Genomic DNA, 13,763 nt, shown 5'->3' with positions numbered 1-13,763 from the left:
AATTAATGATTTTTCAGGAAATTTTGGCATTATTTCTAATGATTTATGGATTTATTGCATATCTAGTGACACTGTAGCAGTTTATGATTTGGCCGTATTTACACAGCATGCTTAGAAGATGACCCACTTATTTTGCTATTAAATAATTAGAGATGCAGAATCTTTGTCATTTACATTCAAACTGACTGTGGCACATATTGATTTGTCACTTCTGTATTTTGTCAGCCATCATATTCTGCCATTATATAACAGGTGCTTGGCTAAAAGGGGACACACAATCACCATCAGGCACAATCAAACTGACTATAGTGCCTTGTTATTTTGCCATTCGACACAGATTGCTCAGAAGTTGGCAGCCCGGTACTCTGGACTGAAGGACAACAAGGTTCTCTCCCTGACCACCAGTGACTCGCGGAAGGTGAGTCACTTCCACAAGAACCTAAAGCAGGCACCCGGCAAGAAGCTGCAGGACCTACAGGTGAGGAGGCCTCAGTTACAGGGCTTCGTAGCCTCGTCGGTTAAGGAGGCTTCCTGGCACCTCTTCCTTGGCCCTTTCAATGTGGTGATGTTTTTCTTAACGTACTTCTACAATGTTTAGAGGCTTTTATTCAGCTTAAGGGGGAGGTTTCAAACTAGAGGGATTATACACAGCCTTTATTAACCTGTTCAGGATGAGAGGTCTTTCCTGAGTTTAGTAAAATTGACAGAGTAACTCCTCATGGGGCAACACAGGATTAGATGATGAAGGTAATGAGCAGTAATAAAGTAAAAGAACTCAAGCAATTAACTATTTTTTTATATACAGTATGTAAATATATATAACTCCCTAATATTTCTTCTGTTTGTGGTTTTTACTCCTTTATTTATCAGCAGGACATGATAATACAGTATATGAGAAAATATTAACCTACAAGATCAAGAAATAAACTGGTACGGGTGAATTGCTAGGGAGTCTCCTTAACTGACGAGAGTGTGGGTCAGGGTCTTATTTTAGTATGGATAGTAGTTCCTGCTGATGATTCCCATCACCCAGCGTACGGTAAGAGTAGAGTAATGTGTATTATGCCTGTAGTGCTTCTGCTGGATATTCTGTACTGTTGGTTGTTTGAGGGATTGCATATGTTGGTGATGTACTGGGGAGTTAACCACCTTGGTCCGATGATGTACTGTATTTACATGTTATTTCTTGTCTTCATCACATAGTATTATACAGTTATGGGATGCATTTTGAATGGGAGAATTTAGATTCAGCTTCTGTAATCTTTCTTCAGTACAAGATGTGATCCTGGGGAGAGATGCCTTCTTGTGGTGTTGCTGGTGCACTTGGACAGAGAACCTGCCCAGATGTACAAACATCCCTAAACTAAACTCCTTCATCTCCCAAAAGGAGGAGGATGGAGTGTCACAATGGTGTCTTGTGATCAGTTGGGTTCACATCCAGATAATCCTTGGGTTATCGTTACTATGCTAGTACAAGATGTATCCCTTAAACTGAATAAAATCAGATGTAGGTAGCCAGATTAAAGTGAAAAAATACGTCACCTGATCAAAGTGGTTAAGAAGGGAAGAGAAGGGACTTGCTCAGATCCTGGATAGCATAAGAGGTTTTTCATGCAGAAGATTACATAGAAAGGAATGAAGTTGATTTACCAAGTCGAGTCAGTGACTTACAGTTACACAGTTCTGAGTTCGAGACTGCAGTATCAAGAGTTGGATACTTGGCATTATAGTGTAGGTTGGACACAGCAAAAGATAGATAGCTGAGAGAGGAGAGGGGACAGGGGTGGGTCCAAGATGACTTCTACGATTATTAATTTTCTTGAAGACAGGGTTGATGGTTGTGTGCATTTGAACCAAAATTAGATTTTTCCATTGGTCCATCACTTCATCTCTTCATTGTCCATGATGTGTAGGCCGGACTTACAGACCAATTTTGATAGTTGAGTTGTTTAGTACTGTACTTGGGGAGAGTGATGAGTAAGGATGGAAGTTTGGAGGGTGAAGTGCTTGAAAGGGTATAACAAGGAAGAAAGGTTGCTGGTTCCTTGAAAGCAGTGATAAGAAACGGAAGTGAGCTTGGAAGTGAAAAAGTTACTGCATGTTAGTATTGTGATACCAACTATAACGTATGGAAGTGAAGCTTGGACGTTGTTGGAAGGACACAAGTCAAGAGTGAGAGCAGTGGAAATGAGTTATTTAAGAGGAGCCTGTGGAGTCACATGGAGAGACTGGCTGACAAACGAGGATAATAAAGGAGTGTTGTGGTGTGGATGTGGACGTGATATGAAGCGTTAGGAGGAACACGCTGAGGTGGTTTGGCCATGTGGAGTGGATGGAGGGTGAGAGGCTGATGAGGAGAGTGTACTTGAATGAGGTGGAGGGGGAGGCCGAGGATGAGGTGGAAGGATGGAGTGGAGAGGTATATGAGAGAGGGGGGTGTGAATTGGGAGCAGGGCAGTGAAATGCGGTGGACAGGGTGACGTGGAGGCGATTTGTTTGTGGCCACCCCGTATGGGATTGAGGCGTCTGGCAATAGATGGATAGACAGAGATAGATGTCAGCTGAAGGTGAGCCCTTTCTTAGTGGTAGGCATCTTTAGGTCAACCTCAAGATCACTGACCAAAAAAAGGCTTTATTTACAGAATTATTTTTAAAGAGGTTTAGGTGATGGTGATGAAGATAGCCATAAAATTGCTATCATTGGTAAGGGTATCAAAATGCAGTAATGTATGCCCCATTCACAATTTTTATATAACCCCACCGGAAATTGCTGAATTTCATAAAACTTTCAATATTTTCCTCTGTTACTTAATCTTCTGGAGCCTAGTATGGCAACACAACCAATATAGTGCATTGGTTATGGAGTCATGAAGTGTGCTGACTAATTTTTTGACTTCAGAAATTTGTAATGCCTGGAAATCATGACCGCTTTTTTGGCTGAAGTGCTGATGTCGTATGGATATACATTATTCATGTTTATTTATTGATTTATTTTTGCATGTTTCTAATTAAGTCCTTGTTATATTCAGATTTATTCCAAAATATCACATTTTCATACCAGTGATATTATAAATTGGGGAAGTTGGTATGTCAGGTTTATAGATAACAATAGAAATTATTAGGCATCCTTTCTGGAGATGACTTTGGACATACAGGTGGTCCCTGACTTACGATCTGGTTACATTTCGAGTGACTAGTAAGTGGAATTTTTCATTAAGTCGAAAATGCATTTGATACACCTAACAAACTGAACATCATAGCCTAGCCAAGCCCACCTTAAATGTGCTTAGAACTCATACATTAGCCTACAGTAGGGCAAAATCATTAACACAAAGCCTGTCTTATAATAAAGTGTTGTATCTCATGTTATATATTGAATACTGTACTGAGATCCTTGATTGCAAAAGTCCAAGTTCACGTGTGATGACGATTATGGGCTGGTTCCTGGACAGATCTCCCTGAGGACAATTTGCCTTCAAATTAAAAAGAGGACAAGTCATCGTCAGACAATTCTCTATCAAAACATGGATGATTCCTCGTCAGTATGCTGGGAAACTCAAACTTACCCTTTTATATACAAGTACACATAATGTGTAGGTTATTCGTATACTTTTAATGTATATCAGTTGTTCACTTAAGGCTATTAGACAGTTAAATAAATGCTAATATCTCGTATGTAGCCTAATGTTAAACGATGAAGTATAAGTTATCATACATCACCTGATTTGCTTTGCAGTATTACTGTACATTTATTCCATTATTACTGACATTTTGATGCCACATTTTACATTAATCATAAAAACAATAAACCATTATAATTTTTATAACTCATATAACTAAAAAACTAGTATAATGTACTTGCTAAGTAAATTGATATGTACTGTAATTGTATATGTGTATAAAGGGAAGGGTGATGCTCTGGAAAGAGGAAATTATAGAAGTATAAAGCTTTTGGATCAGATAATGAAGGTAATGGAGAGAGTTTTAGAAGGTATGATTAGAGAAAGGGTGAATATTGATGAGATGCAGTTTGGGTTTATGCCAGGTGGGGGGACCACTGATGCCATATTCATTGTTCAACAGCTTCAGGAAAAATATACTGGTAAGAAAAGGGATCTGTATTTTGTTTTTGTTGATTTGGAAAGGCCTTTGACAGAGTCCCTAAAAAGGTGGTGAGGTGAGGAAAGAAAAGGCTTGGCTTGGAGAAGTGGTTGGTTATGGTGGTTATGGCTATGTATGTGGGTGCTCGCACCCAGGTAAGAGTGAATGGAGCTTTGAATGATGAGTTTTCCGTGAATGTTGGTGAGCATCAGGGGTCAGTTTTGAGTCCCATGTTGTTTACCATGGTACTTGAAACCCTCTCACGTGACTTCAGAAACAGACTCCCATGGGAGATGTTGTACGCTGATGATTTGGTGTTGATTGCAGAGAACAAAAGGGAGGCGGAGGAAAGATTTAGGAAGTGGAGAGATGGTATGGGGCACAAGGGCTTAAGGGTAAATGCAGATAAAACAAAAGTGATGATATCTAGGGTTGGTGGCGGTACTGTCAAAGACGAGGGAGAGTGGCCATATGCAGTTTGCCACAAGGGCGTGGGAAGTAATTCCATCTTGTGCGGTGTTTGTGATAAATGGGTGCATAAGAGATGTAGTGGTATCAGAGGTAGACTGTGAGATAATGCTGATTTTATGTGTACAGCATGTCAGGGAGAGCAGGTGGAGATTGTCAGGCATGCAAGGATTGAACTTGCTGGTGAATCTCTTGAGTGTGTGGAAGAGTTTTGTTATCTGGGAGACATGTTGTGTGCTGGAGGTGGGGCTGGAGCTAGCTCTGTGGCTAGGGTGAGAAGTGGTTGGAAGAAGTTCAGGGAGCTGTTGCCTCTCCTGGCATTGAGAGGACTCTCCCAATGAGCTAAGGGGTCTTTGTATGCAGCAGGTGTTAGGAGTGTAATGCTGTATGGTAGTGAGACCTGGGGAGTAAAGGAGGAGGATATTCGCAGGCTCAGACGTACAGAAATGACAATGATTAGGTGGATGTGTAGTGCATCCCTGCATGCAAGGTCTGGAGGGGCTGGGATGGAAAAGTTGAGAGGTAGGATGGGACTGGAGTGTATTGGTGTTGTGATGAGGAGAGGTAGATTGAAATGATTTGGGCGTGTGGAGAGGATGGGGGATGATAATTGGGTGAGAAAGGTGAGAAGTGTTAATATTGGTGGTGGGGTTATGAGGGGTAAACCGAGAAAGACCTGGGACGAGGTCATTAAGTGTGACCTCAGGGTTAAGGGACTGAACAAGGAGGCTGCAATAGATTGTGCAGCATGGAGAGCCGCCATTAGGTGACCAAGGCCGATGCATGCAAGCATGTTGGAGCCTTTAAAAACAAAATGAAACGAAACGATATAAATGACAGGGACTCCTCCTGATGGGGAAATATCCCAGAACCAATGGGCTTGCCACCTTCATGCTGGGCAGTTGAGTTTCATTTCAAGGGTAATTACTGTACCTTCTTCCTCTTCTCACCAGTAACTGGAGAGACAGATGGGCATTTTGTAGACATGATGGATGCATAAAACACAACATAGATGGAGGGGGATATCCAAAAAAGCGCTGGCAACACAGAACACTGTAGAGTATCAGAGTATTAATTGTTTACACAAACAACCGCCTGGGCAGACTGGGACCTGGCTCTCTGCCACAGACCAGTAGCACGAGAGAGTAATATACCTCCTATTACTAGCCTGGGAAAAGCTCAAAATTTAAATTTCGAAGTGCATTTTCTACCTTTGTAAGGTAAAAATTTGTAAGTTGACAGTAAAACGGGGACTGCCTGTACTTGCAAAAACTAACTAAATATATAAAGTAACATTAACAAGGACTTATAAAGTTTATCAAAGCAATGGCACTAATAGCATAGTGCAGATTGTAGTACAATGAGCGGTTTCATTATGTGTTGATGTGTGATCACTATATCACTAGTTTCAAGAAATAGTAGGACATTGTAACAGCAGCTGCTCGGAGTTTCTCATGCTGAATTAAATTTTTTTATGGTAGCCTGGAAAAAAAATTGTATTTGGTGTGGTAGCAGAACTGAGCTAATATAATCATAGTTAACATTTTCCATATAGTGTGGCCCAAAGGCATAACTGTGTCTATATAAAAAAAAAAAGTAGGCCTTGAGTTACAAAATAACATACAGTAGTTAAAAAATGTGCCAGTGTCTCGTATGAATGTAGAGAATTACGCAACTTTTATTAATATTAAATGCCTTTTTACCTTGAATAGTTTTGTATTTCTTGCGAATTTGTGGAAATATTGTGAACCATTTGGCATACTGGCTGGTATCCATTCATGCTGTAGCTCTGCTTACGGGTGACTGCGCTGAGTGACAAGCCAGATGGTTTCCTGTTAACCAGTAAACCATTTAGTACATTGGGTGGTAACCATATAACATCCTTAGCTTAAATGTCAGGATTCAGTAGTCTATCCATGGAGTCCTGTGCTCCTGTTGGGGCAAGAAAAGGATTGAATGGTAGGTAAACAGATGGTTACATCTTGTACTTGTTCATAGCAACACTCATTTTCATGCCCTCCTGACCATTTCTTGGCCAATTTCCATGAAAATATTAATGCATGTATAATGGCCTAGTTTTATTTAGAAATATCAGATTTTCATTTTATGCCTTCATAATCATTATATAGCCCAAAAAGTGTAAAAAATGGGTGTGCAACTACTGGAGGACGGACACAGAATCACCAGTTGGCGGTACAACTCTCCCAGTTAAGGCATGTATTGTGTTGAGCCTGAAATGCAGTTACAATATGGGGCAAATTTAAGGCAGACATGCCCTGTAGCCTGTTTGTCCAGTGATTCTTTTCATATCAGCTACAAATACAAGGGTTAGCTACAGGAGTATTGATGAGGGGCCTACTGGTGGTGGCACTGTGCACCCTGGGTGGAGCAGCTGCAGCATCCACCTGGGAGCCAAACTTCCTTCCTGCACTCACCATGGGAATGACTCTGGTCTGACCCTGGTGAGGCATTGTGTACTGCAATGGGACACCAGATCCCAACACGATATCTGTGCTCTGCTGTATCTGTAGGATGGCCACAGAAGCAGTTGCTTACCTGTGGTTGATGGGTCTGCTTGGTCAGACAGACTGGTTAAGCAGCAACAACAAATACAAGAAATTTCTGTACTATATTTATATTTAAGAAGCAAACTTTAGAAATGCCATTCATTTGCTTACAAATGTTGCATCTATAGTTTCTGTATTTTTTTTTATGTATACAGCATATATACTTTACAGAGTATGATATTTCTAGTACTTGATTGGATTTAACAGAAAATTTTATTTAATAGCAGGGTGCTGGTCCTGAGGTTTCCATTAAATTGAGATTCAACCAGTACATGTAAGATTAGAAAGTTGGAAGTATTTCCTTATTGTACAGTATATTTTTTAACTAAAAGATTAATAGTACTGGAGCTGCTTGATCACAAGAGCATCTGGCAATAGGTAGATAGATAGATTAGGATCCTGTTACGATTTATCATAAACCCAACTGAAATAGTAATTTCATTTTAGCATATACAATTATACATGCATCTTACTTTCTTTTGCAGAAAGCATTGAGTAAGGATAAATTAATATTAAGGCTAACTATGTACTAAGAATTATAGAAGACTGTACATTTAAGTAGTATATGTGCTAAGGGATATATGATTAGGCTTTACATTTTAACAACCCTTGCTAACCACAGTTTTGTTCCCCTCACCAGACTATATCTCTGAGCTCTCTGTCGCTCAATTTTGTCCAAATGCTCCAAGATATTGCCCAGGAGGCGAACTTTGTGGTTACTTACGTCGACATTGAAGAGTTGTCAGTGTCAGGTGAGTGTTGTCATTGTACTCGAAGGCCTATATTCTTGCCAGTTGAGGAAGTTCCCTAATACCTTTTCCTGAGTGATTTAGTTTGCATATTATTCCTTATTGTCATCATCTGTGTCACATAAGTCATTTAAATATCAGCATACCCAGCATAATATATAGATTAATATTAACCAACTGTCTCCACAAATAAATTGCTAAGGAAGAGGTGGTAGGGAGCTTCCTTAACTAACGAGAGTAAGGGCCTAATGCACTATGTTGTTAAAAATGAGGGTGTGATTGACCATGGAAGAATTTTGTGCAGGGGAATTAATAACAAGGATCTAGCACTCCTATATTCCCTGATGAGGTGATGGTTATCGGATTAAATGTAGTGATAAGTGGTGTGCAGTGCATAAGCGTTGATGTTTATGCCTGTTTGATGGGGTCAGGATTCCAGGGGCTTGAATGGTGTGATTGAAAATGTGGTATTTTAATTGGGTAGACTTGTGGTTAGTTTATGTGCTAGATTTTTTTCTGCTTGTGCCATGGACCCTACCTAATCCGTAGCTGGGAAAAAAAAGTCCTGATCATGGTGGAGGAAAAGAGGTCTTGATGATTGATGATATCGGTGGTGGTGGTGATGACTCCTGGGTCTGCTTTATCATCAGTTAAGGAAGTTCCCTAGCACCTCTTCCATAGCAATTTGTTTTCAGATACAGCTTGATAAATTTGTATGTTACTTATGCAGAGTATGGTGGTATTTGAATGATTTTGATGACTCTAAGAGGACGGTACGGTGTAATAAACAAAATATATCACTTAGAAAGAGGTGTTAGGGAGCTTCCTTAAGTGATGAGAAGATGGACCTTGGTATCTTACCGAGACCTTTGTTCAATAATAATATGTTATTTTAGCTATTTCCACATGATTTTATTAGCCTGTGGAATAACTCACAGGTCTAGGTGGGGTATAGAAAAGAGTGCAGTGATTTGGGTGAGAGAGAGTTGAATTAGTGGAAGATCTGAAGTATATCGGGTGCAGTGATGGAAACTAGAAATACATAAAAGCATAATAAAAGAGAGAGTGACCTGTTATGGTGTACAGTATGTGGAAGGTAATGGAGATAAACATGAATTAGTGGAAGATTTTAAAGGACACTGGGGGTACCAGTAGAAGTAAATCTGTGATGAATATTGTGTGTAGGAAAAGTGGCTAGTGCTGTTGAGGCCTCATATATGAGAAAGCGTAAAAAGAGGAGTGCATGGAGAGCTGTGTTAGTTCTCGTGTGAAGGTACGGCTTGACTTGGAAAACCCAAAAGTGAGAGCAGCGAAAATGGGACCTCCAGGGAATGTACGAGATCTGTTTGGAAAGTATCTGACCATAGGCTCTAATAAGATAGCTAACCTGTTGGGCAAGGACACTAATCCCCCTTAAAGTATACTTCACACATGCAGTCCAGCATTCTTTCCACTTCCTGAAACATTTTTCAAAGTCGGTTTTAGGTATCTCCTGCAGGTACTTCATCGCATTCATAATGATTTCTTCTCTTGTCTCAAACTGGGAGCCCTTCAGTGGAGTTTTGAGCTTGGGGAATAACCAGAAATCGCACACAGCCATGTCTGGTGAGTAGGGAGCCTGCCAGACCTGTGGCATGTTATGTTTGGCTAAAAATTCCTGAATCAGTTGAGAAGAATGGGCAGGGGTGTTCTCATGGTGCAGCTTCCAACTTGCCACCTTCCAAAAGTCTGGTCTCTTCCACCAAACTGCACACAAAGACAGTGGATAACATTGAGATAGTAATAAATATGCACTAGAAGGTCAGACTGTCAAACATTACTACCTTGGCGTTATCTGTCGTCTTCGTGACACAGTTCGGTAGAAGAGGCCAGACCTCTGGAAAGCGGCAAGTTGGAAGCTACACCATGACAATGCCCCTGCCCATTCTTCTCACCTGATTCAGGAAGTTTTGGCCAAGCACAACATCCCACAGGTCCGGCAGACTCCCTGCTCACCACACATGGCTCTGTGCAACTTTTTGTTATTCCCCAAGCTCAAAACTCAGCTGAAGGGTTCCCGATTTGAAACGAGAGAAGAGATCATGACAAATGTGACGAAGCACCTGCAGGAGATACCAAAAAAAGACTTTGAAAAATGTTTTAGGCAGTGTAAAGAACCCTGGACTGAGTGTGTCAAGTCAAAGTCCTACTTTGAGGGGGATTAGTGTCCTAGCTCAACAGACTAGGTAGGTATCTTTTTAGAGCCTAAGGTTGGATACTTTTTGAACAGACCTTGCATATGGGTTGCATAGGGGATACTGTTTATTTTTATTATTATTTAACCCTATAACCAACCCGTACATGTTCCCTACATGTCAGCAAGTGGGTTGGCGGAGAGTTAGTGCCCCTCCCCGTAAAACAATTAACATAAAGTCAAACAGCTACCCCTTACAAGATTATTGCATCTGGCTATAGATAGATAGATTTTTATTTATTTATTTATTTATTAAGCCAGTACTACATTTTTTGTGTGCTCCAGGTCAGCATCAGTGCCTGGTTCAGCTGTCAACACTGCCGGTAGCGGTGTGTTATGGTACTGGTGGGGGTGTGAAGGAGGCCCAGGCCGCTGCTGCCCACAATGCACTCGAGTACCTCAAGATTATGACCAACAAGTAGCTCCTCCCACCCCGCCTTGTGAGTAAGGGACGTACACTGGGTGGATTTGGAGATTTCTTAACACCTCTTCACTATTGATTTATTTGGCACATTACACCTTGGTAGCCTCTTGTACAGAGTTGATGGAAACTGTGATGAGATTAAATTAATATAGGAAACGTACAGGAGAAAAAAATAATGAACGTGGACAGCATACAAAAGAAAATAACAATTATAAATATAAAAAGCATGCAAGCGAATTAAAAAAAACAGGAATATAGAAAGCGTACAAGAGAATGCATAAATCAGTGTCCTGCTGTAGGTTACTGATGCAAAGGATGTTAAAAAACAGGAATATAGAAAGCGTACAAGAGAATGCATAAATCAGTGTCCTGCTGTAGGTTACTGATGCAAAGGATGTTAATATTGAAGCGATAGACAGTCATACAGGAAGATGTTAAGGCGTAATACAGTACTGAGTAATTCTACACGTTATATCCCAGTATCTTCTTGTATGTGATTGATGCAGACTGTATTGATATTTAACAGTGTAATTACTGTACAAGAGAATATCAAGGTGTATTATGCAAAATTAATTTCAGAGGAAGAGGTGTTAGGAAGTCACCCATGCACTGTGTTAAAGGTAAAGGTGGGGATGTACCCAAGTATCTCAAGATTACTACCAGCTATACTCTGTTCACTTTAAGTAGGTGTAATATTGCCATCTCTCCATCTTGAATGCTGAGATGTAACAAGAGATTAGCACTAGAAGATGATGCTCATTGTGAAGAAGTCGTACAGAAATGATTGGGAGTCATGGTATTGTCTTATTCTATTACAGAGATACAGGAAATAATTTGAAAAATGGCAAGAATCCCTTCTGTGTTAAGGTGAATGAATTGCTGTACTGCACTTTATGTAGTGAAGTAAATTAGGCAGCAAAAGGAGGAAAAAATCTCCTACAAGTTAAGGAGAATGATCTATTGTACGCACTGCAGCTGGCTCCTCCCCCAGCCCTCCACCCCCCCACCACCACCCAATACAGGCCAGGCACTTGACAAAGCTAGGATCCCTGTATCATAAGAGTTTGGAAGCCTTTTAGAGCATTTTGGAGGGAGCGGAGAAGCATTTAATCCTCTGATAGCTTAGTGAGTCACCTGTCTTGCATGGACACGTGGACTCACTCTTCAGATAATTATAAAACAGTAAACTTGTCAAAAAAAATCTTGCAGCACCTATATTGTTGTTGCAAACCAAAAAAATGAAAAAAATCATTCTTTTTTCTAAGAATGATAAAAAGTTACTCCTCTTGCAAGTTGTAACAATATAAAAATTAGGAACGGAGCTCAGAATCAATATTGATGCCTGTGGTAACTGTGGTCAAGTGGCAGGATAAACGTCAGTGCATCTAAATATCGGGTTCCAGGTGGCTGTGGAGGTTTCTTAACACCTCTTCCCTAGTGATTTATTCTGCACACTACACCTCAGTCTTGTGTGTTTGGACAGTATAAATAGATCTTAAATGTTAGGACCAATGTGCCTAGCCCCGAGCTCCTACGCTTCTTATGGGGCGGCATAGGATTGGATGATGGATGGATGGATGAAGATAATGCAGTGGTGTTTTCTGCATTAATATCCTTTTGTATGTTTGAACAGTATAAATAACAGAATGAAGAGGTATTTTTTGTGTACTGTGCCTGATAATACAGGTGAATGATATGGTGTAATAAACAAATACAGTGCGGGTATGTAATGGATGCAAGCCACGATGATATTAAAATGACATAAATCACACAGAGGATAATGTTAAGGAGTAATATGCAAAATAAATCACTAAGGAACAGTTACCATGGAGACCCCAACACCACCTAGAAATCAGGTCCAGGCACAACCCATCTGCATTACTTGAAAACCCGAAACTTGTCTTTTATTCAGGATACCAAGAAAATATTTAAGGAATGGTGTTGATCGTTTTACGGCACTGTCATTACGAGTTCATAAATAATTTCTTTAGACAGTACAAGATGAGTACTTGTAAATGTGCAGTCAGTTGTGCTCTCGTTTTGATGAAATAATCTTTTACGTGTTTACTGTGTGGAAGTAAGGGCATCACCATCATCATCCTGACCTCATTCCCCACAGAATGATTGGAGGTAGGTTAAAGAGTCTATGATGGTGATGGTGATGATGATAGTGATGATGCCCAACCTCTTTTGATGGAGTAAAATATGCATGGTGATGATGATGATGATACGATACTCAGTCTCTTTTGGTGAGGTAAAGTAGGGTCATGTGATGATGATGATGATGATGCCCAACCTCTTTTGATGGGGTAAAACAGTCATGATGATGATGATGATACTTCACTCTTTTGGTGAAGTAAAGTAGAATTCAGGATGATGATGATGGTGATAATCTCTCCACCATAACAGTACTGTAAATGCTTTGCAGGTAAAGATTATTCCATCAAAAGGAGAGCAAGGCAAAAGTAAAATAAACATTACGAAAAGCTTTAAATTGTACCTGGAGGGCATCATCACACCCTCAGGCCAGAAAGACAAAAAATAAGAAAAAAGGTTGGAACTGACTTACCACGTTTGACCCCACCGGCATCCTGGCTCCCGTTCGCTCTCATTTGTGTGCATCTGCTATACTTTGCATAGAACTAGTGAAGTGTTAGGCCCATACTCTCGTCAGCTTGGCAGCGCTAGCTGGTACCCCTTCCTTGGCGATGTGTTTTGTCTGTTTCAAATCCTCAGTATAGGCTGTGAAATGCTAAGAAAACCAACTAGGAGAGGTATGAGAAAATAAAGGAATGACAAGTTGTCATAAGGAATTAAGCTACCAAGGAAGAGATGATAGAAAGCCTCAGTTTAAGAGAATATGAAGCCGTAATAAACAAAATAAGCCTCTGAGAAAAAGGCATTAGAGAACAAGATAATGAGAAGCTTCAGTGCTCAAAATAAACCGCTAAGTAAGAGGCGTTACAGATTCTCAATGTAAAAGAATAGTGAGCTATAATGTGGAGAATAAACTGAGGAGAAATGTTATGGTAGAAAGTCTAAATCTAAGAGGATAAGAATTAGCAATGTGCAGAATAACCCTCTAAGGCAGAGGTACCAGAAGAGCCCGGTAAGCTAACGAGAGTACGGGCATTCTAAGGTAGAGCAGACGCTGGCTCACTTGGCCTCCATGATGCAGTTCTGTGTCTAGTGGTGCAAGGGCAGTCGAGTACCTGACTTTC

The 13,763-nt window shown here is 40.4% G+C and overlaps 1 protein-coding gene across 2 annotated transcripts in view; it reads left to right on the top strand.

Moving 5' to 3' along the window:
• loqs (double-stranded RNA-binding domain-containing protein loquacious) overlaps nt 1–11,440 on the top strand; it is a 31,874-nt gene extending 20,434 nt beyond the window's left edge. The window contains exons 8-11 of one of the 2 annotated variants that reach the window (XM_080273008.1): nt 338–418; nt 7,777–7,888; nt 10,404–10,841; nt 10,921–11,440. In XM_080273008.1, coding sequence (XP_080129134.1) covers nt 338–418; nt 7,777–7,888; nt 10,404–10,540 — 330 coding nt within the window. In that variant the 3' untranslated portion in view covers nt 10,541–10,841; nt 10,921–11,440. Of the gene's footprint in view, nt 1–337; nt 479–7,776; nt 7,889–10,403; nt 10,842–10,920 lie in introns of both variants that reach the window. The other variant, XM_080273007.1, reaches the window with a different exon arrangement.
• The last annotated feature ends 2,323 nt before the right edge of the window (nt 11,441–13,763 follow it).

Source organism: Coenobita brevimanus, chromosome 52 (assembly GCF_032717465.1).
Source record: "Coenobita brevimanus isolate Jiangsu-jjx chromosome 52, ASM3271746v2, whole genome shotgun sequence".
Classification (NCBI taxonomy): domain Eukaryota; kingdom Metazoa; phylum Arthropoda; class Malacostraca; order Decapoda; family Coenobitidae; genus Coenobita; species Coenobita brevimanus.
The sequence above is the reverse complement of the archived record's forward strand: the minus strand, read 5'-3'. Positions and strand labels throughout refer to the sequence as shown.